Here is a 25,814-nt window from a genome sequence, read left to right as displayed (position 1 = left end):
TGGAACCTGTGTTAGTTTCTAAGGAGTCACAGTTTGTCCGGAGAAATAAGGATTGCCTTTGCATGTGGCTTCAGGACAGCATTTTGTTCTGAGAAATAGGTCAGGGCAGAATCACATGGCTTGTGGTTTGTGATGATTTAAAACAATATTTTTTGTTTGTTTGTTTATTCGAACAGATAAACATGCTTCTAAGGAGAAAAAGAAGAAGAAAAAGAAAAGCAAAGAGGTACTATTTAATTCCTCAGAGTTGATCTGCCATATATCATAGGCACATTAAAGGAGGCTGTAGCGAGGTGGGGGTTGGTCTGTTCTCCCATGTGCCTGGCAACAGGATGAGGGGGAACAGGCTAAAGTTGCGCCAGGGGAGGTTTAGGTTGGATATTAGGAAAAACTTCTTTACCGAAAGGGTTGTGAGACATTGGAACGGGCTGCCCAGGGAAGTGGCTGGGTCACCATCCCTGGAGGTCTTTAAAGGACATGTAGATGTAGAGCTTAGGGATATGGTTTAGTGGAGGACTGGTTGGTGTTAGGTCAGAGGTTGGACTCGATGGTCTTGGAGGTCTCTTCCAACCTAGACGATTCTGTGATTCAGTGATACTGTTTAGCAGCCAAGGAAAGGGGTAGCTACCTACAGTGTGCTCTGTGCACTGGGTGGACTGCCTTCCATTCTGGCATCCTGCAGCCAGAGCTGTGCTCCATGGGCTCTGCAGACCATTAACCACTTTGCAGCTTAAAAGCAAACTTTTAGAACAGTTGCCTTTTAAAAAGGCAGTGTGTGAGTTTGTAAAATGAAGAATTAACTAGAGCAAGGCATCTCTGCTGATTGGAGTATGTTATAGCACCATGGCTTTTTCCAAACAGAGGGTGATCCCAGTCAGAGCTAATCTCAGAGACAGTGAGGGAAGTCTGCAGGAGGCTTCATCTGTGACATTTCTGCTTGTCCAGTAATGTGGTATTGTCAGGCACAAACTGCCTGACAGACACATTGCTACATAAAAAACAGATGGTCTTTCTTCTCTTCTGTCCAAACTCACAGAAGGGTCCCAGCCAGCCTTGGTGGTAGATGCTTCTCCCTAAGTAAGGTTCCCATCAGAGCCAAGTTTCAGGGTGATATATGCTGGGTTACTGGCATGCTCAGAGGATTTACTAATTACAATTTTCTCATTTTGCAGGAAGAGGAAAAGTCTGTGAAAAAGAAAAGCAAACACAAGAAGAGCAAAGAGAAGGAGGAGAGCAAAGAGGAGAAAAAGAAAAAGAAGAAGAGAAGCAAGGAGAAAAACAATGAGATAGATGAACTGGAGGCTTTTCTTGGAGGAGGAGCCAGCATGAGCAAGCCACGAGGAGGTGGGGACTATGAGGAGCTGTAGGCTGGCTACCTGTACATGCAGCGGACTCTTCTGTTGTGGTTGTCTCCATCTTTTCTTACAGGTCACACCAGGACAGATGCAGATGTGTAAAGCTTTTTGCCATGTATTCACTCAAAACAGATCTGGCAGAACAAAAGCTTTACATCTGTGTGTGCTGTTCTGGTGTGTTCGTTACACAAAGAAAATGCAGCTGAGATGTACTTGAGTAAGGGGAAGGTTTAGGGCATGGTTCCCAGGCCCACTTCCAGGCTGTCATTTTGTCTCCTTCCAGAGATGCCCTGTTTGGTAGCTGGCAGGGTGTGGGGGTGAAAGGGACCTGCTTCCAGCTCCACCCCTGTTATATGCCACTCCTGCACACCTGAAGTTCCTGTCTTATTAAGAGGAGTGCAACAAAACATGCTGCATGAATGCAATTGTGCTCGCCTGTCTCAAGTCTTTAACTTTTTATTCTTCCTATTTTTTAATGAGAAAGGTGGTATTGGCCATTGCTCCACCCAGCAGTTGATGCTTTAAATCAAGCAGATCATGCTATGATACAGCTCTATAAAACAGCAGCCACAGGACCAGAGAGAGAGCGTGTGTGTGATTTTGGAGTCCTTTGAAAGGGACCTTTCTGCACAGCAGCTTAATTAGCACTCACTGGTGTTGCTGTTGGAATTCATGAAGCCCCATTGATTTCCGTGGCCCCAGTGTCTCAGACACTACATGTAAACTGCTATGCAGTTTGGGAAAACAATGCAAAGTGCAAAGCTAACTTGAAGAAGAGAGGGAAAAAACAGTGCTTTTCTGCATTTCCCACCCTTGAATTTGCATACACTAGAATCCCCTCCTTTTGGTACCTCTCAGGGACATGACTCTCATGGAAATGAAGATATCCAGAGCTTCAGAACTGTCTACAGAGCAGCGTTAGCATGGCAAGGCATTTGCTTCTCAGGCATTTTACAGTCAGGCTGTACAGCACCAACCGCCTCTCTACACTGAGAGGAACAACCACTGTAGCTCAGATGACCTTTCCTGGTCCAATTTGTCAATATCGCAGCTGTGTTTACTGGGCCAAGCCTCCCAACAGCCAGCGTGCTGCCCTTCCCTGCCCCAACTGGAGAGCCTCCTCCTATCCCATGAGTTTGGGAAGTCTTAATTTTTGCTTTGAACTTGTGGATTGGTGCCTCTTGAGCAGTGCAGGCTGCAGTTGGATAGGCACTACAGGCCAGCTGTTCACACTTGCCTGTGTCTCAGTGAGTCACCACCATGTTTGGTGGAGTTTGTTAGCTCTCCATACCCACTTCTGTTTTGGTTCTGGGTCCCTTTTGCAGCTTGGACAGTGAAGCTCCCTCCAGGTTCTGTGCATTCCATTAGCCTGTTGCATCCAGGTTAATCTGAGGTCTGGTTTTGTTCTCCCTCCCCTTTCTGTTGTGAATTGTTAGCCGTGGTATCCAAGCTGGTATTTGCTACTACATCCCCACAAAGCAAGGTGTTCTTTTGATCCATTGTCCACTTCGGAGTTGTCTTGAACAGCAGGCAGTTATCTGTTCTATTTTTCTTTTTCTTCTCCCCAGCCCCCAAAATGCACATATAACTGTTTCCCTATAAAATGAACTAAGTTTGCTGCATGAGCAGTATATTGTTCAGGTCTGTTTTCCATTAGCATTCACTATTTCTCTGAACATTACTACATTTTTTGTGACACTGTGGGGAATTTGCATGGGACAATTCAAACTCTGCACGCCTGGAGAGGAAAAAGTTGACGCAACCAAAGTTTGTGGCCTCTCTTGTGAGAAGACAGGCAGGCGTTCAAGCTTCAGCTGGCTGTGTTCCTGAAAGCGCTTCTGTTCTGTAAAGATTTTGGGTCATGTTCCATTTTGCATCAAAAAAAATCCATTCTGACTATAAAGCTCTGTTGTACAACTGCCTCTGTACATCTTCTTCTCCACTGCAGGTGTGTCTGCCCAGGCCCATGAGCTGCTTGTCCCTCCAGGATTCTTTCACAAAAGGACAGCCTTCTGTCACATCCTCGTGTTTTTGCATTCTCACACTTTGTGGAAAGGGGTGCTAAATTAAAAATCATTCAGAAAGAGTTGAACTTAAAAACCATGATTTTTTTTTTCCCAAAGCTGAGGTCTGTCCTGAGAGAGCTGTTGTTTCATACAGCACGTAAAGGAGAAGGCATTTTTGTTCAGCTCAGCCTTCTTGAGAATGCAGCTCATGGGTTAGCAGAAGGTTGAACAAGCGCTGAGCCCCCTAGAAATGTTTATGTTGGCATTGGTTTGTTTTTCACCTGGGCCAGATTTGACTACCAGTAGGAGCCTTTACACTCCCTGCAGCTCAGGTTCATTGTCAACACAAGGAACTGAGACAAAAACAAGCAAAGATGAATCATTTTGATCCAAAATTCTCCTTTAAAAGAAGCAGATATAGGAGCTCTCTTTACTTACACTAGAGACCAAGGAGGGCATGTGGCATATTTTGGCTTTGACAGCAAGGCCAGAGAAATCCTATGTAGTGGGTAAAGTGGGAGTGTGGAGAAGAATAGCAGCAAAAAGGCATTTTTTAGGCTTAGATTTATCCCTTTTCCAGAAAATGCTGAACTAGTTAAAGCTACAGAGTAAGGTGTAATCCAGCGCTGGCAAGCGTGAGTGAGGAGAGAAAGAAATAGACCTTGTCTGAATTGGGCTCACCCATGCCCAGTCTTTCAAAAAAGCTAAATATAAGAAGTATGTGTACGTGCCTGTAACTGTAGGGAAGCTTCTGCAGGATCACATTGATATAAATAGATCCTGTGAGTATCTCTAGAGTTACCAGTGTGTGTTTTTATCTGTTTGGGTTTATCAGTCATCCAAAAAAAAAAATCAAGACCTTAAGACTGAGGAGCTGCAATTTCTTATGATTAACTCTGGCCAGAGCTGCATGTTGTATAAAGTCTCATTTGGTAAAGAGCAGCAGGAGGGAGAAGTGCAAATTTGTGTAATCTGACGGTTTGAAGGGCCTGGTTCTCAAGTACAGCAAGGGCAGCACTGGCCTCGAGGGCTACTACTGTAGGCACACGTCTGAAAGCTGCACTGCCTGCTCCCCTGCCTCCATACTGCTGTGGGACTGAGATCCCATGGGGTGCTCTGACATGGTACAGTTAAATCTCAGCTTCCACTGTGCCCATCTGAAGCCAAACCATCCGTGATAAGTCATGAGAGGTAACTACAAGGTCCTGTTCCCACCCACTGTATCTTCCCAGCCAGGATCACTCAGCTGCTAAGTCACAGCTGCAACCTCCATTTGCTTGAAGCATTGAGCATTGGGCTGCCTCACCGGCCCAGGAGGAGAAGGGACTTGGCATCTGGGGGAGGCTGGATATCTGCTTTGTGAACAGGGTTATCGTTACCTGGGATAGCTGGTGCTGTGCTGCTAATCTGAGATGTGAATGGGAGTTATGTGCCCAGCATTTATTTTGGGGAGGGTTCCTTGGTATCCCCATCCCTGGAATGGTAACATTATGCTACAGTTAGCAGTTCCTGTCACTGTTGGCTGTCTCTGGCATATGACTTGATGCAGCTGTTGTGGCAAGACACAAGTGAAGTTGTACTCTGAGAGCAGGCTGATGTTTTGATCTCTGCAGGCTTTGCAGTGTGCCTTGTGTGCAGACTTCGCTGTGGCTCTCCAGCTGGGAGCCAGTTTCGGCAGGACCTTCTAGCTCACCTGCATCTGAATGGCCTGAAGCTGTCTGACTCCTCTGTGGCTGTACATCATCTCCTTGCGGATTCATCTGGTGCAAAGGCAGCATGTTCACAGCATCCTTCTGATGGCCCAAGTCTCCTTAGAACAGGTGGCCATCCCTGCTTGCTAAAGCTCTTGCTTGTGTTAATCTGTCACAAAATTCATCCCTGCAAGTGAATCAAGCTGCTTATCACTGCTGTCAAGCCATGTACCTGGCCCTGTGTGGCACAGTCTGTGCTGAAAGGACCAGGTTTCTCCATACCCAACCTGTGCCTTCCTCCATCCCTTTGTCAAAATACCAGGTAGAAAATTACCACAAGGACAGATGGACTGGTCATGGCAGTTCCAACCATCTCCAAAACAGCTCAGTTTCCAGCACCCGTGTAGGAAGCTGTACGTCAGTCTTCTGCCTTGAGGTTTAGGAGCTGTCTGATAATTGCCATCCAATTTTATTCCGGGCCAATTTCTGCTTATTTGTTCCTTTGCCAGCACTGTTGTTTAAATACTGCTCCACCTCAGTCCTGTGCAGACAGGGCTCGTATCCCAGCTCTGCCTCTCATCCCAGCTCTGCCTCTCTTCTGCCGCACAAGCTGTCCCCCAGCCATTCTAGCGGCTGTCCTTGGCACCAGCTCCACTCTGAGTTCATCTTTCTGAGGCTGTGCCAGTCCAGATGAGGTCGTGCCAGGGCTTGTACTTAATGTTTCCCATATAATGCATCTCCTGCTGCATCCTGGGATGGTGCTGGCTTTATTCACAGCTGTTTCTTGTGGCAGACTCACAGCTAGCAGTTGGCTGACTGGTGTACTGGGTCTTCATCATTCCCTTTGATTTATGATGAGCCAAGTGCAAGGAGTGCAATGATTCTGCACTTTGGGGGATTCAGTTTCACCCTATTTCTGCTGCTCCCATAAGGTCATAGCATGTTTTCCCTTGGCTTGCCAAGGCCTTGGGTGGGAACATGAAAAGGTTATCGAAGATCAGGTATTATCAGGATGCGAAATGAATGTGGGAACTTGCAGGTGCCTTTTGAGGAAGCCTGCTCTGCAGAGAGCCATACAGGCTCCTGGAGGTGCTGCGGGACCGGACAAACAGCTGGAGTGTGACAGGAGCTGGTGCAGGACGGGGCAGGCAGGTGGCTGGGCTGGGGACAAGATGTGCAATGACGGTGCTGTCTGCAGCTTCCCTGCAGTTGAGGGCCCTGCTCCTTGTGAGATCCTAGTGCTTGCCTGTCCTTCTGGGATGCCCCTGAGCTCACAAATGAATGATTCTGAGGAAATCCTGCAGTAGGATGGGCTTAGGGACCAGTTGCTGTAACCTAGCAACAGCCTTCATCATAGCATAATGTAATTAATCCAGAGTTGGCTCAGTCTGGTGCTTAAAGATACCAGGACAAGTGGTGGAGCCTTTTTAACTTGTGGTTTTGCCTCCAAAACAAGCCTTCAGCACCTCAGGCTTCCAACGTGTGCTTGGCCCTAGGATGGCTCACAGTGAGTATCCAGACCTGTCCTTCAGCCACTTTACAGAGAGGTTGCTGAGCAAAGAGAAACAATCCCCTGGTGCCTGGAGAGAGCTGTCGCACTGGAGCCCCATGGGCCCTACAGGCTTGGGCAGACCTTGGCCAAGTGAGGAGATGTGAAGTAGCTGACAAAGGTTCAGGTGTGGAGCAGCCTGCAGGAAGCCAGGACGTTGAATCAGGAGGTTTTATTTGTCTACACATACGCTGTGCTGAGAACCGTATGAAGGATGCTGTGTTGGGCCGCAACCCAGCATGCAAACCCATGAACTTGTAGTTACCTCCAAGTATTGGTTGGCTCTGACTGACATTGGGAACAAGGAGGGGAGGCTGGCAGCGTGGCCTCCTCTGGCAGCAGAGGTGAGATGGGAGGAGGAGGCTGTTGTGTTCCCAGGTGGCAGGGATGACCTGGGAGGTGCCGCTCTCCTCAGTTCCACCTTCCTGGTGTGCAGCCCACCTGTGCCCTTGTCCTGCTCCAGGCGGGCATGTGCGGGTGGGCAGCATGTCAGCACGGGAGCTCCGCCTGTACGTGAGGTTTGGCCTGGGAGGCAGATGCAGACAGAGACTGTGCTGGCATGTGCAGGCTGGCAGCAGGAAGGAGCCAGCCGGCTGGGAGAAGAGCAGGCTTCTCCCCGGAGCTGCTAGGAGAAACAGCCCTTGTACTGTCAGCAGAAAACAGTTCCAGCGAGAGGAGTTGGACAGGGGGCTTCCCCCCGGCCTTGCTGCCTTGAGCACTGCCCCGTTTAGGGGACACCAGCCCAGCACAAGGGGTTGGTTCATCCATCACAGCAGAGGCTGGTGGGCAGCTGATGTCTCAGGAGGGTAATGAGCAGCGGATGCTGGCATGTGGCACTTGGGAGGGCTGGAGCAAGGCCCTGGGTGCGCTGCTGCTGCACGCTCAGCCAGGACCCAGCTCCCACCGCCTGCTGGGGTTGCTCCTTGCCTGCAGGGCTGAGGGCACCCAGATGGGCTGCAAGGCAGGCTGCAGCTCCGTCCCTAGACCCTGAGGCAGGCAGCAGGACTGGCTTCTCCCTTGTGTCAGCTAGGGAAGGAAGACAATGGGAAGAAGAGAGAGGCTGGAGGAGGGCAGAGCCCCACCACAGCCAGCCCAGGCCCAACAGCTCCCAGCTCCTTGCTTCTGCGGCAGGGCTTGGCTGTTCCTTACTCAAGCGTCACCCCCAGACTGGAGGCTCAGGGCCCAGTGAGCATCAGCAAGGGGCCAGGCAGGCAGGGCAGTGGGCAGGGGTCCCGTCCTGGCCAGGGCATCCCCACATTGCCATGGAGAATGGAATTTCCCAGCAGCTTGTGGTGGTGATGCCTGCCGAGAGGTGGTGGAGAGAGAGCCTTCCCTGTGCCCCTTGCCAGGGGATGTGAGCAAACGTGGAACCCTATTTTCCCAAGCCTGCCTGTGCACCTCTCCCCCTCACCCCCACCTGTGGATGGGGCAGGGGACATGAAGGCTGCCAGCCCCAAGCTGTGCTGGCCCCACCAAGGCTGCTGCAGTCCCCAGTGGGCTTCAACGCACTGCCCTGCTTGGCTGCCCATGCAGCGAGGATGGTGACGGGGAAAAATTAGCTTGGAGTGAAGGGAGGGTATCAAATATTAATCCCTGCTGTAAATTCAGCAGTGTGGGAGGGAGACGAGCAGTGCATAGCACGCCTGGTACTTTCCCGGTACCGTGCATGAATCACACACAGGCCCCCAGACCCACTGTCCCCTGGGCCCACAGGGGCACAGCACTGGATGCCCATGGCCCCATTTCCCATGGGGTGGCTATGGCAGGGGGTGCTGCAGCCCCTATCCCCATGCTGTTGCCCTGGCGCTGGAGCCCTCACTCTGCTGGATGCCGCTGCAGTGTCGGCAGCACTTGTGGACAGCGAGCAGCCCAGGATCACACAGTGCCAGGGACTGGCAGCTGCCACCGGTCTCACCAGCTCTAGGGCACCTGAGCACTGCAGGCAGCTCTTGTGGTCACATTCTCCGGGTCCTGAGGTCATGTTCAGTGACTTGGAGAAACACAAGCCCTGAAAGTTGCAGAGAACCAGCAAGAACTGAACAGAGCCTTTAAAAATTTTCTCTTTGACCAATCTCTGAAAAGCACCCAACAGCGGTGCCTAAGCTGCCAGCCTTACGCAGCCCCAGCTGTGCTGGTACCACAGCCATGGGCTTCAGGGGGATCAGGGAATGGATTTGCTAAAATAAACAAAGCAGTGTTGGTGGTGTTGGCAAGTGCAAGGCAAGTCCCAGGCTGGTCCAAGGCCATACCAGGTGTCCTGGCTACAGCACAGACCCTGCATCACCTCTGAATGCTCAGTACAGAAACCTGACCCGCTCCCGCAGGCTGTGCGCTGGGGTTGTGCGGATGCTTCTGCCATGTTTGGGAGGGCAAGTACCCTTCTGCCATGACCCAGAAACCATCTCCACGCCCACCTTGCTGGAGCCTCTCGTGCTTGATTGGAGTCATGCCCTGGCCCCGTTTCTCACCGATCACCCTGTGAGTGCAATCACCCTGACGCCAGGCTCTATCTCACCGGTGTCCCCAGGGCCAGGCTTGCGGCTGCCTACACAGCGCTGTCATTTCCAATTGCAGTCCCTGTGCTGAGCTGCTTGGCCCACACAGGGGCTGCTCGCATCCTCTCTTTGTGCAGCCATGCATTTGGGGCTGTGCGGCCCTTCCTGGCACAACTCATGGGAATATCTGAGCTGCCAGTCCAGGTGATGTGGGGATCTGCCACATTGCTCACACGCTGTCCGGGGCAGCCCCAAACATCCACAGGGTTGGATTCACCTGCCTTGTTCCCTGGGCTTGCAAAGGCAGCCTGTGGGAGGGAGGCTTGGCCCTGATCTCCCCAGGCTGGGCGTTTTGGGGACCTGCCTACCACGTAGCTTATGCCAGCCTGTCACATCCCGCTGAACAGATCCTGGGGTGTGACCTGTACTGGCCTGGCTGCCTGGTCCATCACAGCTGGTGGGTCTGCAGCTTCAGCACAAGGTACATCCATGCTGGTGGGCATGCACTGTCTTGCTAGTGCTCAAGACAGAGATGGAAGCCACTTCTATGTTTAATTCCTTTCAAATTATTTTTTCTCCCATTTCTTTCTGAGCCTCGCTGCAGTGCTACTTCCCTTTGCTCCCTCAGACCTGGCCATGCTGGGTTCCCCTGGCTCCAACACACCCAGTGCCCCAGTCCCGCTGCCAGCCTGACACCAGAGGGCTCCCAGAAAAGCCACCTTGCTGCAGGATGCTCCCTCACTGACTGTGCTCACTTCCTCGGTTAGTCTTGGGCCATCCTGGTAGAATACAGCAGCATTTCACAAATGCCCAGGAAGGTCTTTCTAGCTGTGACATTGCCCAGCACTGGCATGGCCAGAGCTGTCCTCTCCCCATGTCCACACTCCATGTCCCCCCTTCCGTCGTGTCAGTCAGTGCCGGAGGCTGGGACCCAGAGAGCTCCCACCCCAGCAGGAGATCTGAGGGCTGTCCTGCACTGCTCACCTGATTCCCCCCTGGGTCAGCATCTCAGGGCACCCACTTGGTGCTCCAGCTCCTGCCCCAAGCTGTGGTGCTCAGCACCAAGGGGCCTCAGGGGCTGTTGCCGTGGCAGGTGCTGCCCTGAGCAAACTGGATATTGCATCTCTAGCACAAGCTGGGAGGGAGCTGGGCTTGAAGCCAGGCAGCAGGTTGTGAATCCAGCCAAGCCCAAAACCTTTGAGATTTTTCCATTTCCTGCCATCCAGAGATGGGGCTGCCTCTGCTAGGTCACCCTGTTTTTGCAGTCGCTCCCTTGCCACCTGCGGGGCTGTGCCGGTCAGAGGAAGGCACTGATGAAAGTGAGCAGGAGAGCTGGGGGTGTGGCGGGACTCGGTGGCCGCAGCACCAGGGCCAGCAGGATGGCAGCAAGGAGGTGCCCGGCTCTGTGGCAGCCCCAGTGGGAGGGGTGGCCCTCAGGGCTGGCAGGTGACCCATGGGCACTGCCTGTCTGTCCCCACGCCTGCCCCCTCCCACGTTCCCAGCTCCCCATGTTGTCCCATGGCTCCAGCACAGCAGGCTGGGTCAGCTGTCCCCATGCATGGTGAGATGACCTGGTGGCACTCAGCACGGGGACATCTTGATGAACCCGCAGGTGCAGGTGGAGGCTGGAGGGGTCCGGCACACTGCGGAGCAGTGGGGATTGACCCCTGCAAGCAGCAGCTCCCTCAGCAGAGTCAGGGTAAATGGGGCAGTTCAGGGAGGCTGGAAATAGAAAAAATGTCTCCAGATATCCTATGTCCCACAGCACTGTGGGAGAGGGGGCACAGCAGGGACCAGCCCTATGGGCTTTGCATCGTGTTGGTCCCAGTGGACTGGTCCTTGGGGAGGCCTGGTGTGATGCCCCCCTCCCCACAGGCTGTACAGGTTAGGGGTGAGCCCCCTACCCCCAAAACTGAGGTTGGTCCTACCTGAGGTGGCCAAGGGAACAGCTGGTCACAGCCCCCTGCATTTCCCAACCTGAAACAGCAGCCACATGGGGGGAGGAGACAGTCCCACTGCCCCTCACCACAGGGCACATGGGGACACAGTCCAGCCTGCTCACCGCCACTGAGCCCCATTGCCCTTGGGCAGCTAAGGCTCTGTGACAGCCCTAAAGCGTGGGGCTCTGAACGGGTGACAGCCACTGTGAACTCCCACCCACCCTGGCCCTTGCAGGTGTCACCCAAATCCACAGCTGCAGGGACAGAGGTGGCACTGCAGGGGATGCAGACCCTGTGCCCTTGGTGCAGGCATCTCGGCACCTGCCTGGCAGCAGCATCCCCTGCATCAGGACTCTGTGTTCCCCACAGCATTTGGTCTCCCGCATCTTTTGGGTGATTTACATGGATTTTACCCCTTTGCTTTCTGGCTGGCTCCCAGCCAGCACTGCCTTGCTTGTCCTGCCTTCCCTTTGCAGCTGCAGATTTACACCCATCCCCGTGGCTGTGTGGGGTGCTGAGCCCCCCCCGAGCTGCAAGCTGGCCTGGCCCAAGCACCCACGTGCAGCAGTGGCAGTGTAGCGAGCCTCATCAGGGCTCAGCTCAGGCATGGGGCTGGCTGGCGCAGGGCTGGTGGCAGGTGGGGAGCAGATGGAGCAGCGCAGCGGGGGCCGCAGGGGCTGCAGGGCTGGGAGCTGGGCAGCAGGAGCAGCCGAAATGAGCGCTGTGTCCCGCAGGGAAGAAAATGGAAACGCTGAGGGGGAGTGACAGGGCCCCGGGCCCCGATGCCCTGCATTGAGAATGGGCTTTGCTCACCTGTGCAGCGCACAAGAGCTGCCCCCCTCAGCATCTGCAGCCGTTGCACCCTGCTCATCTGTGCAATGAATTCCTGGGGCTCAGCTCTCTCAGCTGTCCCCACAGCACCCCTGGGAGCACAGGGGCAAAGTGCCCATGGCACATTTCTGCAGGGAGTCACAGCAATGCCACCACCAGCACAGACAGGTGCTGGGTACAGCCAGGAGGTGTATCCCCGGACCCCCTGCCCCCTGGGTGCTCAGCAGCAGTGGGGGAAGGTGAGGGGCCCATCCATCCATCTGTCCGTCCCTGTGCACCACCACCACAGTCCCGGAGACCACATGAAAGGACATCTGCACTGGGTCACCATGAGTCAGTTTCCAGACCTGAGCACAACTGCAAGCACTCAGTCACTGGCACTGCCCGTGCCCATCGCTGCTCCCTGCAGCGGGCACCGTGCCACGGCAGCCGACAGCGCTCCCGCTCCGAGCGCACCCCATGTGCGCGTGTGCCTGAGCGTGTGTGTGCGTGCACATGGGTGTGCGGGCACGCTGCTGGCACGGCACTGACTCTGGTGTTCCTCCGCTCGCCGCAGACACACGAGAGTGCAGAGGGATGCTTGCGGTGCCGCAGCAGAGGGAGGACGGATCTTTCCTGTGGAGGATTTTGAAATGCAGCAAATCCCATGAAAGCAGCTGCTGTGCAGAGACGCGTGCAGGCAACAGGCCCGCGGCGCCGGGCTCGGACCTGCCTGCGACCCCCAGGCCACCCCGGCGGGTCCCCAGCGCCAGGGCCGCTGGCCACGGCCTCCCGCCGGGGAGGGAAGGGGGTCACTGAGCCAGGGCCTGTCCGCTGCGGCCGTCGTGCGCTGGCAGCCCTCGGGCACGGTGCCCGCCCGTCTCGGCGCCTGCCGCGGTGTCACCTGAGTGCCCCCCCCCCGGGGCTCCGGCCGCCGCGGGCAGAGGCAGCCCCGTCGCGCCGGGGAAAGGATTGGAATGGGGATGGGGATGGGGATGGGGATGGGGATGGGGATGGGGATGGGGATGGGGATGGGGATGGGGATGGGGATGGGGATGGGGATGGGGATGGGGATGGGGATGGGGATGGGGCCGGGCTGAGCCGAGCCGAGCCGAACCGAACCGGGGCCGGGCGGGGGGCGGGGGGGGCGGTGCCGGGGGGTGGCCCCTGTCCGGCCCGGCCCGGCCCCGGCCGGTAACTCCGCCTGCCGTATTTATGCGAAAACAAGCAGCGGAGCCGGGCGGCCGCGGCGGAGCGCCGTGCCGTGCCGTGCCGTGCCGTGCCGTGCCGTGCCGTGCCGTGCCGTGCCGTGCCGTGCCGTGCCGTGCCGTGCCGTGCCGTGCCGTGCCGTGCCGTGCCGTGCCGTGCCGTGCCGTGCCGTGCCGTGCCGTGCCGTGCCGTGCCGTGCCGTGCCGTGCCGGACCGGACCATGGCCACCAGGGCGGTGGCGGCCCGAGTGTAGCGCGGCGGTGGGGATGGAGCAGGGGCGCCGCCGAGGCCGCGGGTGCGGAGCAGGTAAAGAGGGGACAGAGCGGGGGGGCGGGGGGGGGAGGTTCGGGGCCTTCAGCATCCCCGGGACCGTCTCCTTGCGCCCCCCTTGGTCCATCCCATCCCATCCGATCGCATCCCCCCACGCTTCTCCCGTGCCCCACATCCCCATTCCATCCCCCGTCCCCTCCGGGGCAGCGCAGCCCGGCCCCCCCGCCCTCCTCATCCCATCGCATCTCCAGCCCCCTTCCAGGACAGCCCCGTCCCCATCCGCATCCCGTCCCCCCGGGGCTTCCCACCCCATCGCATCCCGTCCCCGTGCCCCCATCCCACCCCACGGCAGTGCCCATCTCGCCCGGGGCCGAGCTCAGCGCCCCGCGCGGCCCAGCGGGCCCGGAGCCGCCCGGACGCCGGAGCGCAGCGCGGGGGTGCCCGGGGCCACCGCCCTGGGGCCGCCGGGGAGCGGCGGCGGCAGCGCCTGGGGCAGCCCCGGAGCCTCCCGGCCGCGTCCCCCAGCCCCGCCGGGGCGCCCGCCCCACGCAGCCACCCCGGACCCTGGCCCGGGCCCTGAAAGCCACGCGGGTGACAGCGGCTGCGGGGGGGACACCGGACCCGGCGATGCTTCCCGGCCCTAGTGCCCGACGCCCCCGGCTCCCTCGGCCATGCCTATCTGCAGATGCCCCCCCAGGGTGGGAGCCCCCAGCACCCTCCCCTGCAAGAGGGAACGGGGCTAGGTCTGGGGGCTGGGCAGGCGGGGGACACCGGGGTGGCCAGAGGGGTCCTGGCCCCTGCCCGGCAGGTGTCACTCGCGCCATATCCAGATACCAGAGCTGAGGCTTGGGGCACTGCCCTGCACTGGGGCCGAGTCCCCATGCTCCAGCAGGGTGACACCCCTCCCCCCTCCAGGCCATGCAGGTGGGTCAGGGAGTGCAGGGGCACCCTTGGGTGCTGGGGCAGGGAGCTACAGGTTCCAGAGAGGGGCTGTGGGGGGTGCCCTGGGCACAGGAGCTGGGGGCAGGGGCACAGGGAAATGGAGGGGCCAGAGAGCACTGTGTAATTGACATGTGCATGGGGGCCGGGGACAGTGGGTTCCCTCACTGTGGAACCTGTGCACTGGCAGTGCCCAGGGCAGAGTGTGCAGGCAGCACTGGCTGTCAGCACCCTCCTGATGCATGCATGCAGCATGCAGGCCTGGGCTGTGCTCAGTGTGCACAGGAGGCAGCACACTGGTGGTGTGTCCAGCATGGTTTGCACAAGCCCTGTACTTGCAGTGCAGAGGGTTCCTGGGCCACATTTTGATGCATGCACACACACAGTGCACCTGAGGCCGTGGATGCTGCCAGCGTGCTGGCAGCAGCCACAGGGCCATGCACAGGCAGTGAGCTCAGTGCAGCGCAGCGTGCGCCAGCAGCGTGCTCGCGCTGTGTGCGGTGGTGCAGCCGGAGTGTGCTCGGTGCAGTGCACATGCAGGCAGCTTGCTCGTAGCACAGGCAGGGGGCGTGCTGGCTGTGTACCCCGAACAGGGCACCCATGCAGCGCACTTCAGCATGCTCAGCAGGCCGGGTGTGGAGCAATGCCCAGATAGCACACACAGAGCACGCACTGGCAATGTGTGTGGGGCAGTGTGTGGCGGTGCTCAGTGCTGTGCCCACCACCAGCACGCTCTCTGTGGGCATGGGGAAGGACGCAAGCAGGGAGCAGCAGCACTTGTGGTGCCCGGGCAGTGCAGTGGGCACAGACACTGGCACTGCACAGCCCCTGTACCACCCATTCATGCCACATGTGGGGAGCAATCCTGTTTTGGGAGCTTCCCAAGGGCAGTGGTGCTGGGGATATGCAGGATGTGGGAGGATGGAAATGACCCTGCTCACCCCTAGGCACTTGGTGCCTGAACAGTCCTGCCAACTCGGCTGTCCCCATGGCTCAGGCCCTCCTCAGGGGCCCTGCTGAGCACCACCTGAGCAGGGTGGCCTGTGTGACACCGGTGTCTGTCCCTGCCACAGATGGCCTCAGCATCACCATCCCATCTCTGACCCCAGCACGCAAAGCTGCAGGTGCTCCCCGTGCGATGCTGCAAAGCCCTGGCTCCCCCTGGCCCCCCACTGCGCAGCCGCCCCACCAGCCTCCCCATGCACCCACGCTATCCTTGCAGAGGAGGAATAATTGGGGGAAACCATAGCAACCCTGGGCGGCACTGAACCGCTGCTGTCCCCGGGTTCCCCCACCAGCACGGCCTCACAAGGCTTTGCAGGCAGGGGATGCTGCTGGGGCAGACAGGGAGGGGACGTGCCCCTGCAGTGTAATCAGAGCAGGTGTAACATGTGTCCCCCCTACACGTGCCCCACTGTATAATGCAGTGCCCGTGGCCCCAGTGCATGGGGGAGCAGGCAGTGGCTCACCAGGGCTGGGGCTGGCTGTGGTTGAAGGATCCACCTCACTGCCCCCTCTGCCCCACAGCCCCAGCAACTGCCCGCCCTCATGGCCAGAGTTCCCGGGACCCTCATGTGCCTCTTTTATTTTGCAGTGCTGGGATGGAGCCACCACAGGGTCCTCGGCCAGCTCAGCCCACCCACCCAGTCCCTGCTGCGGCCGGACCAGGTAGGACCCTGGCCCACAGGCCACGATCCCCTGCCCGTGAGCTGCCCTGACACCATGGGGATGGGCTCCCCAATGCCACTGCTGGCATCACCACAGCAGGGGGGTGCTGCTTCCCTGTGCCCTGGGGCCCTCCCAAAGGCACCTCCTGACCTTTTCCAGACTGGCCTCAATCTCTCCCTGGCCACTGGGCTCCTCATTCCCCCCAGGGACATGTCCCCTGCTGCCTTCCCCCCCGGCCCCCCAGATTCACCCCTTACCTAGCATCCATGTCCCCTGACTTCAGGACAAGACAGGGGTTTATCCAAGTGGGAAACGAAGGCTACAAGGAAGCCAAGGCCTCTGCCACATCTCTGCTTAGTTGATACTACTGCTTGACAAATAAAGTCTGTTCCTTTTCTCCCTGAAATACATTCCCTGTGGTCCTCTGCTTCTGTTCAAAGCAAAACACATTTTGATGGCCTTTGCCATGCAGCTTTGTTGTTTCCTGGAGCTGCTCGAACACACTTATGCTTCCATGCCTCCTGGCCAGGTGGCCAAAAAAATTTTGTGAGTGTTAAAGATGGTTGGGTGGCCCCACTGTGGGCAAAGCTGGCTGTAAGCACACTCGGTACCAGTTACAGTCTGCAGACATTTTTCAGTGGTCTTGCAATGAACATCCCTGCAAAACCCACCAGATCCTCTGGGACCTTGTCTTCTTCCCTGGTCACTTTGGGGGTGTCAGGATCATGCTGATGTGCCTCCCCGTCACATGTGTGGTGGGGGACTCTGCCCCCCCAGCTGGGAAGATCATCCCACAGCAGGCAGCAGCTCGCAGCACCACAGGCACTGTGCTGGTGCCTGGTGTGCACTGCATCCTGTGTCCTGTGTAGACACAGGAGCTACAGCCCACCAGCAGAGACATGACCTGGTTCAGGACAGCCTGGGACATGGGAGAGGACAAAGCAGGAGGGCACTGAGCGAGCACAGCCCCTCCAGAGCTGGATTATTGGCAGGAGTCTCAGGTGCACAGGTAGCCCAGGGGTGCTCCGAGCCATGGCTGGTGGGGAAGTGGCAGAGGGTGTGGTGAGTGCTCACAGTGCCTGTCCCTGAGTGATGCTGCTGGCTGTGCTGTGCTGCCCACAGTGCTGGGATTGGGTGCATCGTGTGTTGGGACAAGGGTGTGCAGTCCAGGCAGACCCCCCTGGCTGCTTGGATGGTCATGGTGGGATGCCAGGTACACATTTCCCATCTGCTACAGACCCGCCCCTTACTGAGTCCCCCAACCACTGTTCTGAGCTTTATTGTGATGCTGCAGGATGGTCCCCATGTACTGTTCCCTGGCCACAAAAGCTGGGGCACGGAGGTCAGCAGCCTCCTCTCCCTACAGTGAGCTGGTACAGCAGTGCCACAAAGCTCTTTCTTCCCAGGTGCACCCGCAGGTGCTATGGCATTTGGTCCTTTATTTGTGCTCTGGATTGCAAACTTCTCCGACTGGTGTTTTTCTGCTTCTCCCCGCAGCGGGGAGCAGCCTTCTAAAAGCAGCAGCGGAGGCTGAGACACCCCTGATCTCCCAGCTCTGAAGAGGTGGCTGAAATTCCCCGAGCCAAGGGCTGTGGGGCTTTATCCTGAGCTGTCGTGGCCCCTGAGATCCTCGACAGGATTTAGGGACCTTGTCTGTTCTCTTGCAGGGCCAGCTGCCTTCCTCTGAGGCCATCTGAAGGGGACTGGTGATAGAAGTGTCACTTTTAAGATGACACGAACGGACCCACCTGATATCCTGGTGTCTACGGTGTACCAAGACATAAAGGTGGCCTCCACAGCCCCTGGGGATTCGATCGTCTGCCAGCCCCTGCCACGATGTGATGCCTCCATGTCCTCCTCCCTGCCCCGCGAGCCGCAGCCCTTCAACAAACGTCACTGCAGGAGCTTTGACTTCCTTGAGTCGCTGGACGAGCAGCTGGGCACGCCCCCGGCCATGGAGCGCCCCTGCCCACATCCCGGCACTCCCGAGCCTGCGCCGGGGCTGCCAGGCAGGCGCGTGCCTCTGAAGCCGGACCCCTACGGTGGCAGGGCCCCCCCGCCAACCAGGGAAGCTTCCCGGGGTGAGCCAAAGAGACGAGCCCGGTCCAAGAGTGCGCCACGGGTGAAGTCCACCTTCACGCCAGTGCCCATCACTGTCACAGCGTCACCACCACCAGCCCGGCGTGGGCGGGAGGCCCTGCGGGTGGTGCGGGAGACGTCCCGCACCGAGCCTTCACCGCGCTGTGACAGCCACGTACCCCTGCGGGCACTGGCCAACGAGGTGCACCCCATCAAGCTGCAGCCACAGCGCAGCAGCGTCAGCCGCATCTCCCCGCTCTGCGTGGGCAGCAACTGCTTTGAGGAGGGGCTGAGCACCAAGGTGGGCACCAGCCCCCACGTCAAGTGCCGGGTGGATATCAAGCCAGACGAGGCGGTGCTGGTGCACACCGCTCGCAGCCTGCGGGCCACACACAGCAGGCCAGAGCCACCGCGCTGGCCCCGCACGCCTGGGGCTGCCCGCAGCCTGGCAGTGCCAGGGAGCAGGCAGGTGTCCGTGTCCCGCACACCCACTCCAAGTGACTCCTACAGTGGGGAGCCCCCGATCCTGCCCTACCCTGCTGAGTTCTACGAGGCTGACCCCCGGGCGCTGGCATACCAGACAGTGCCGGTGCCATCCTCACGGGACTTCAGGGAGTACCCTGAGAGGGGCTGCATGACCTTCTCAGCCCCCAGCGTCCCCACCAAGTTCTTCTACGCGGAGGAACCAGTGCGGTGCCCCAGCCCCGCTGTTCCCCTGCGGAGCTCAGGCTATGCCAGTTACCCCTACCCCGGGCGCCATGGCCCCCCGCAGCACTTTTATGCAGAGGACCCAGCCAAAGCCGCTGTCCACACGGTGCCACCCCGGACGTTGTATGTGGAGGAGGCACGGGGCTTCCCCGTACAGGAGGCACCCACCCATGCCTACTATGGAGAGGAGCCCCGCTTCTATGCGCCCCGTGGCACCCCCATCAAAACCGTCTATGCTGAAGATGCCCGGACATACCCAGCCCTCGGCTCCTCAGCCAGGGTCTTCTACGCTGAGGACTACGGGAAGTACCGTGAGCGGGAGATGCTTTCACGGACATGCCCCCCTCCCCGCAGCACCCAGCCCTTGCACTTTGGCGATTGGTACTGCCCCGAGCGGAGCACGCTGCCTTACCAGAGCTTGCAGGTGTCGCGCTTTGCCCCACAGCCAGCCGGGCGTGAGGCCATGCTGTCCTCCTGGCACGCCAGCTACAGCACTAACCCCCCGCGGCTGGCCCGGGACAGCCAGCACTACTCCAAATCCTGGGACAACATCCTGGCACCTGCAGCACGCAGGGAGGACGCCCTGCAGCGTGGGCGCAGCTACGAGAACCTACTTGCCCAGGAGCAGCACCGTGCCTTATCCCCTGATGAGCGCCGGCAGCCAGTGGTGATCAACCTGTCAAGCTCACCCAAGCGCTACGCTGCCCTGTCCCTCTCAGAAAGCTCCATCCTCGAGCGCATGCATGCTGATGGCAGCCGTGGACCCTTGGGCCGCTCCTGGTACGTCACACCAGAGATCACCATCACTGACAATGACATCCGTGCCAACGGGCTGGGCAGGAGCGAGAGGCGCTCGGCCAGCTGGGATGTGCTGGATGCGGGGCGGGAGCAGACGCCCTACGCTGTGCCCTACGCCCCACAGCCTGTCTCCAAGGAGAGTGGCTCAGCACGCCAGCGTAGTCTGGAGCAGCTGGACGAGCTCATCACCGACCTCGTTATCGACTACAAGCCGGCACCGGGCCACCATGCTGGGGACAGGGACAGCATTGCTGAGCAGCTCAAGAAGCTCCTGAGCAGCAGTACCCCGGGGCCACCCCGGCGGAGCGAGGGGAGGAAGGTCCCTCCTGGAGTGCCTGAGGGGCTCCGGCCTACAAAGGAGCAACCGGGTCCCAGCTCCTTTGGTAGCACCCCGCGCCCCCAGCCCTCCCCGCCAGCCAGCGGCACCTTTGAGAAGCCGCTGGAGAACTGCTCGCCTGACCTGAGCGCAGAGGAGGACGACATGATGATGTGCTCGAATGCCAAGTGCCGGCGGACGGAGACCATGTTCAACGCCTGCCTCTACTTCAAGTCGTGCCACAGCTGCTACACGTACTACTGCTCCCGGCACTGCCGCCGCGAGGACTGGGACACACACAAGGAAAGCTGCGTCTATGGGCGTGTGGGCAGCGTCTGCCGCCACGTGCTGCAGTTCTGCCGGGAGAACACGGAGGTGCACAAGGCCTTCTCGCGCATCGCCAAGGTGGGCTACCTGTCCCGAGGCCGCGGTGTGCTCTTCCTGGGCTTCCCCAACTCGGGCTCGGCTGAGAACTTCCTCCAGTTTGGCCTGGAGAGCCTGCTCATGTCCCCTACCTACCTGTCCCTGCGGGAGCTGGACAGCTACTCGGACAACCTGGGGGACTATGCCCGGGAGCTGCGGGAGACTGGCAACCAGTATGACCCTGATGAATGTTTCCTCTTGAATGTAACTGTGGCCGTGGCGCAGAAAGTGCCAGAGAGGCCGTCTCCGAAGATGCAGGTGCCAACGGTCAGGAAATATGCCAAGGTGGCCTTAGCCTCCTCCAGCCCCGAGAAGAAGATCCCGAAGAAGGAGCGGGACATGGAGACCTTGATCCTGACGCCACCGCCCGGCACAGCAGACATCGACAAGGAGGGCGAGGAGGGCCGCAAGGCGCGGGAGGTCTGCTTCATCAACATCCAGCGAGAGCTGCGCATCCGCGGCGTATTCCTGCGGCACGAGTTCCCCGCCGTCTACGAGCAGCTCTGCGACTTCGTGGAGAGCAACAAGCGCTTCACCCCCACCACCATCTACCCCATCGACAAGAGGACAGGCAAACAGTTCATGTGCATGATCATGGCAGCCTCCGAGCCCCGCACCTTGGACTGGGTGGCCAGCCCCAACCTCCTGGATGACATCATGTGAACGTGGCGCGAGGCCCCCCCCCGGCCCCCGGTTATCCCCTCCCGTAGACAGGCGTTTCCCGTGGGTGCGGTGGGACGGGCACCCTCTGGCTGCTGGGGCCGCGCTGCCGGGGGCTGCTCGCAGAGCTGCCGGCTGCTGGGCCGGGGCAGCTGCGGGAGGGGGGAGGCAGGAGCCGGGGCTTCCCGCGGGGCACCGGGCACCGCTGCTGCCGCTCGGTGCCCCGCGGGACCCGGCAGGTCTCCAGGTGCGGCGGCCGGGGCCCCTCCGCGCCTGCCCACGCGCCCTGCCCGTGCCCAGGGCCCCAGCCCCAGCCCGGCGCTCCGGGACACGTCCGTCCCCGGGGGGCGGGGGGGCGGCTCCCAGGGCCCCGCTGCGGCACCGGGAGGAGCCCCCCGAGCCCGAGGGGCATCCCAGGGCGCTGCCGGCGGCCCGCGGGGCTCCACGGACCGGCCGGGGGGCGGGGGGCGGGGCCGGGGCGGGGCCGCCCCACCCGAGGAGCCCCGCCCGCAACGGGCGGAACGGGCGGGGCCGCGGGGCGGGGGCTGGCGGCGGCCCGGGAGCGATGGCGGCGGAGGCGGCGGCGGCGGCGCTGGGGCGCGTGGCGGACGTGGAGATCGACGGCGGCGGCGTCTTCAAGTACGTGCTGCTCAGGGTGCGCCCCCGCCACGCCGGCACCGCCGCGGCCGCGAAGGAGGTGGTGCGGGGCCACGGCTGGGCCGAGTACCACGGTGAGGGGCGGCGGCGGGCGGGCGGGGCGGGAGTCGGGCCGGGCCGGGCCGGGGTCCCCGCAGGCGGGCTCCAGCAGCTCCATCCCGCCCCGCCCGGAGCCCCGCGGTGCCGGTAGCGGGAACGGGCGCTGCCCCGGCCCCCGCGCCGGGCCCCCGGCCGCCTGACCCCGCGGCCCGCTGTCCCCGCAGCCGATATATACGACAAGGCGGCGGCGGAGCTGGAGCGGCAGGGCTTCGACTGCGAGTGCCTGGGGGGCGGCCGCATCTCCCACCAGCAGGAGCAGAAGAAGATCCACGTCTACGGATACTCGGTGGTGAGTGGCCCCGCCCGGCGGCGCCAGGCTCCGGAGGTGCCCGGCTCTGAGCCCAGCCGGGGCATCCCTGACACGGGCACGCCGGCACCGAGGAGCTTCCCGTGGATGTGGCTCCTCCTTTCTAATGGCTGCCGCTGAGGCAGCGCAAATGGCCGCGCTGGTCCTGCCGCGTGAAATGAGGCAGCAGCTGAAAGGGGGAGCACTGAGCCGAGGCGCAGGCACCACGGATGAGTGCGTCCTGAGCTGGGGGTGCCTGCAGGAGCCACGTTTTCTACCCTGTGGCTCCGCGCCAGGTCCACCTTGGCCAGACAGTGCTCAGCTGCCTCCACAGATCCGTTTCCGCTTCCTGAGTGGGTCCCGAGGGGCTCAGGGTGGAGGCCGTGCACCTGTGTACCCTGAGAATGGTGTCAGTGATGGCAGCTCTGGCTCTGCCAGCACCCATCACCCAGGATGGCTCTGGAACGGTGAGGTGGCACAGTGCCTGGGCGGGCGCCGTGCTGCCCATCAGCCAGCACCAGGCTGAGCTGCACACAGTTTCAGCCGGTGTCACATACTGATCGGAGCCAACGAGCCTTTCACAGACAGGGGATCAGTGGCATCTTCCATGGCTGTAGGTTTCTCTCAGAGCATCCAGTTGCTCTGAGGTGTCTCAGCTACTTGATAAGCTGTTATAGCGATAAACATGTCTGCTTTACTTTTGGATTCTCCTTCCTCTTCCAGGGCTTTGGGCGAGCAAAGCACTCGGTGACTACAGAGAAGCTGAAAGCAAAGTATCCGGACTACGAGATCACTTGGGCAGACGAAGGCTATTGATGTGATCTGGTGGGGCAGCAGCACTGGCACCAGCCTGGAGCTGGTGGGGCCACCTCCAGCACTTGGGAAATGGCAGCAGGGGCCCTGTGCTCAGCAGCACTCTGGGCTCCACTGTGTTTTCCTTGGCATTGAATTCACTGCACTGACGAGCTTCCATCCTCCAGGGGAACTTGCCCATCTCCACCGTCACTGGACTTCCCATGTACCATGGACTCTTCCCATCTCCCTGCCACAGAGCTGCAAAGCCCTACAGTTTAAGTCCTTACCTGGCTGAAGCCGGTGGGCACTCAGCCCTGGCCTCCCCCCAGCACGGATTTGTCCCACGTGTATATGAGGATTAAACATGTTGGGGAGCACCACTGGCCCTGCTCATCTGTGTGTTCATGGCTCAGCTTGTTCCTGCATGTCTGGGGAGTAACTGGGCCTGCCATTCTTCACAGTGGGAATGAACCCCTGCGTTTCCATCTCTACAGAGATCTGGAAGCAGCATCTAGGAGGCAGCAGGGTGCATGTCAGGATTAGCCTTGGGAGCAGCTGAGACATATGGGGTGGGCTGTGAAAATAGTGCCTGTCCTCCAGCCCTGAGGATACTGAGCAAAACAGGCCAGAAAGAGAGCTGTGAGGGAACCTCTTGGAGAAGGCAACAGATTTCCATGACTGAGTAAGGGAAGGGCAGAGCAGGCACGCAGACTCCCTAGGCAGAAGGAGCACTGCGATAGCAGTGGCCCATGGAGCACATCTATCTTCATATTCTGTTCCTAGCTTCTGAGACACTGAGGGCATAGCTGCCAGGGAGTGTGGTTTGGAAGAACATGTCCTGTTCCTAGCCAGGCAGGACACCTGGAGATGGAGCATCCTCCTTGAGTTCAAGGGCAGCCAGCGCTGGCTCCTGCTCCTCAACATTTCCCAGCTTGCTCTTCCAGAGGCACTCTGCTTGTAGTTCCACAGTGAGGAGGATGGGGGTGGTGAAAGGCTGGGAAAAGCTGCTGGAGGCTTTGGTGGTAGGAGAGCTCAAGGGGCGGGATGCCCTCTGGCTGTCTCGTACAAAGGCAGGGCTGGAGAAACCTTACCTTCCCAGGCAAGCCTTTGGCCTGACCCCAGCCACTGTTTAACTCAGCTGTGCTGCTGTGTGTGTGTAGTCCCTCTGCTGGACTGAGGTTGGTGGTGAAGGCCAGGCTGTGACTGAGCTTTTAGTACTGGTCTTCAGCAAGTATGCGCCCAGCTGCATCCTGACTGCTGTCTGTGTGGCTCCCTGCCTTCCTCAGTTTGTGCTTTCAGGGGATGTGTGTGACGTGGACAGAAATTAGAAGCGCAGAATGGTATGGGTTGGAACGGACTCTTAAGCCCATCTAGGCCCAACCCCCCTACCACCAGCTCAGGCTGCCCCCAGCCCCATCCAACCTGGCCTTGAACACCTCCAGGGATGGGGCACCCACAGCTTCTCTGTGCAGCCTGTTCCTGTGCCTCACCACCCTCAGAATAAAAAATTTCTTCCTTATTTCTAAATATACAAGTATACCCTTTTTAGTTTAATGTCATTAAACTTGTCCTTCATTCCCTGATAAAGCGTCCTTCTAAGTCAGGGTCTTGCCACCCTCACAAGGAAAGGATCAAACGTGATCAGAGATGAGGAACAGAGTCCTGCTCACATTTTATAAGCAAGGAAGACATTGACATTCAGATCTGGAGCACAGTGGCGCAGTGCCCTGGAAAAGCAGCTCAGTTGATTCCTTCCTGGTCAGGAGGGTCCTATAGAGGAGATGTGCAGTGTTAGTGAGACCTGACATTCAGTCCCTGTGCCCCATGTCCTGCTTCAAACTTCTCATGTGCAATAGGAAAAAGTGTGCAATGATGGATGGGCATCGTGGGCTGGGCTGGGGGTGCTCCCAGCGTTGTTGCAGGGCCCACTGCATGGCTGGTGGCTCAGGGCTGGAGCTGTCTCCTGGGGAGGATGGTGTCCAAACCTGCCATCATACAAGTTGGGGGGTGGAGGGGGGGTAGGAGGGGGAGAACACCAGGAACCAAGCCCAGGTTCCCAGGGCATGCACTGGGCCCGCTCAAGACGGAAGATCATCCTAAGACAAACAAGGAACTGGACAACCTCTCCTATGGGGAGAGCCTGGTACAGTTCAGCCTGGAGAAAAGGAGACTCGGAGGGGTCTCATCAATGTGTATAGATACCTGGAGGGAGGATGCCACGAAGACAGAGGCAGGCTCTTGTCAGTGGTGCCCAGTGCCAGGACAAGAGGCAGTGGGCACAAACTGGAGCACAGGAGGCTCTCTCTGAGCACCAGACCACCCTTCTGTGCCATGCAGGTGGTGGGGCACTGGCACAGGCTGCCCGGAAATGTTGTGGAGTCTCCAAAGCTGCATGGACATGGTGCTGAGCACCCTGCTCTGGGTGGCCCTGCTGGAGCAAGCGTTGGACCAGAGGGACCCAGAGGTGCTTCCAGCCTCAGCTATTCTTTGTGATTCTATGTGAAGAGCTCTGCTCTCTGCAGGGCCTGGGTGATATCACCCAGCAGTCGTGGGTCACAGGGTCCAATGCCCTGCACATGAATGGCTGTTAGACATCAAAACCTGGGAGGGTGTGGGAAAGGAATTGAGAGGTGGCTCTGTGATGTTTCACATGTCCCTGAATTAGAGATAATGAGGAAACAAACGGCAGAAACAAAAACTTGAGCAACATTGAGATAAAGTAAATTGGCTACAGTGATAAGGTGAGCTCTGGGGCAGTGGCCAATTGCTGGCTGGCTCCAGGCATGTCTGAGAGTCTCTAACCAATTGTACGACAGACTCAGGCATGTGGGGCTATGGGGAAAGTATAATGTAGTAGTGAAAAAGGCAAAAAGGGCAAAAGTCCTTCAAGCGCCATCAGGAGTCTGTGTCTTGCATTCCTTCAGGAGGAGGGCGTGAATAGGATGGAGGAGCACAGCTTCCCTTCAAGCCCCTGAATTGCTGAGGTTGGAGGCACCTGCAGAGATAGCCTAGTGCAACCCCTGCTCAGGCAGGGTCAGCTGTAGGGGACTGCTAAGGGCTG

At 59.0% G+C, this 25,814-nt stretch overlaps 3 protein-coding genes across 7 annotated transcripts in view; all 3 read left to right on the top strand.

Annotated features, from left to right (window-relative positions):
* The window catches only part of RABL6 (RAB, member RAS oncogene family like 6), a 56,825-nt gene extending 53,551 nt beyond the window's left edge, over window positions 1-3,274 (top strand). For all 4 annotated transcript variants that reach the window (XM_027471076.3, XM_013095018.5, XM_013095019.5 and 1 more), the window contains 2 exons: window positions 177-226; window positions 1,173-3,274. In XM_027471076.3, the coding sequence (XP_027326877.1) occupies window positions 177-226; window positions 1,173-1,367 (245 nt within the window). In that variant the 3' untranslated portion in view covers window positions 1,368-3,274. The remainder of the gene's footprint in view (window positions 1-176; window positions 227-1,172) is intronic.
* A 9,735-nt stretch (window positions 3,275-13,009) lies between these two features.
* Window positions 13,010-21,104, top strand: AJM1 (apical junction component 1 homolog). 2 transcript variants are annotated; one of them, XM_038165046.2, is made up of 3 exons: window positions 13,011-13,361; window positions 15,859-15,932; window positions 17,600-21,104. In XM_038165046.2, the coding sequence occupies exon 3, from the start codon at window positions 17,662-17,664 to the stop codon at window positions 20,917-20,919; it is 3,258 nt and encodes a 1,085-aa protein (XP_038020974.1). In that variant the 5' UTR covers window positions 13,011-13,361; window positions 15,859-15,932; window positions 17,600-17,661; the 3' UTR covers window positions 20,920-21,104. The 2 variants fall into 2 exon arrangements, with proteins under 2 accessions (XP_038020975.1, XP_038020974.1); XM_038165047.2 differs by lacking the exon at window positions 15,859-15,932 and having other exon boundaries at window positions 13,010-13,361.
* A 334-nt stretch (window positions 21,105-21,438) lies between these two features.
* PHPT1 (phosphohistidine phosphatase 1) lies at window positions 21,439-23,133 on the top strand. The gene is made up of 3 exons (XM_027471075.3): window positions 21,439-21,647; window positions 21,837-21,961; window positions 22,682-23,133. The coding sequence occupies exons 1-3, from the start codon at window positions 21,482-21,484 to the stop codon at window positions 22,772-22,774; spliced, it is 384 nt and encodes a 127-aa protein (XP_027326876.1). The 5' UTR covers window positions 21,439-21,481; the 3' UTR covers window positions 22,775-23,133.
* Window positions 23,134-25,814: the final 2,681 nt, after the last annotated feature.

The sequence above is a fragment of the Anas platyrhynchos genome, chromosome 18, assembly GCF_047663525.1.
Source record: "Anas platyrhynchos isolate ZD024472 breed Pekin duck chromosome 18, IASCAAS_PekinDuck_T2T, whole genome shotgun sequence".
In the NCBI taxonomy this organism is placed as follows: domain Eukaryota; kingdom Metazoa; phylum Chordata; class Aves; order Anseriformes; family Anatidae; genus Anas; species Anas platyrhynchos.
Note: the sequence above shows the minus strand (reverse complement) of the source record. Positions and strands in the feature narration are given on the sequence as shown.

What these genes read in the sequence shown, in the direction of transcription:
- AJM1 (XM_038165047.2), top strand. Translation starts at nt 17,662, where the DNA reads ATGACACGAACGGACCCACCTGATATCCTGGTGTCTACGGTGTACCAA.
- PHPT1 (XM_027471075.3), top strand. Translation starts at nt 21,482, where the DNA reads ATGGCGGCGGAGGCGGCGGCGGCGGCGCTGGGGCGCGTGGCGGACGTG. An exon ending in CGGCTGGGCCGAGTACCACG is followed by an intron (nt 21,648 to 21,836) that starts GTGAGGGGCGGC and finishes CTGTCCCCGCAG; the next exon opens with CCGATATATACGACAAGGCG. An exon ending in ACGTCTACGGATACTCGGTG is followed by an intron (nt 21,962 to 22,681) that starts GTGAGTGGCCCC and finishes TTCCTCTTCCAG; the next exon opens with GGCTTTGGGCGAGCAAAGCA.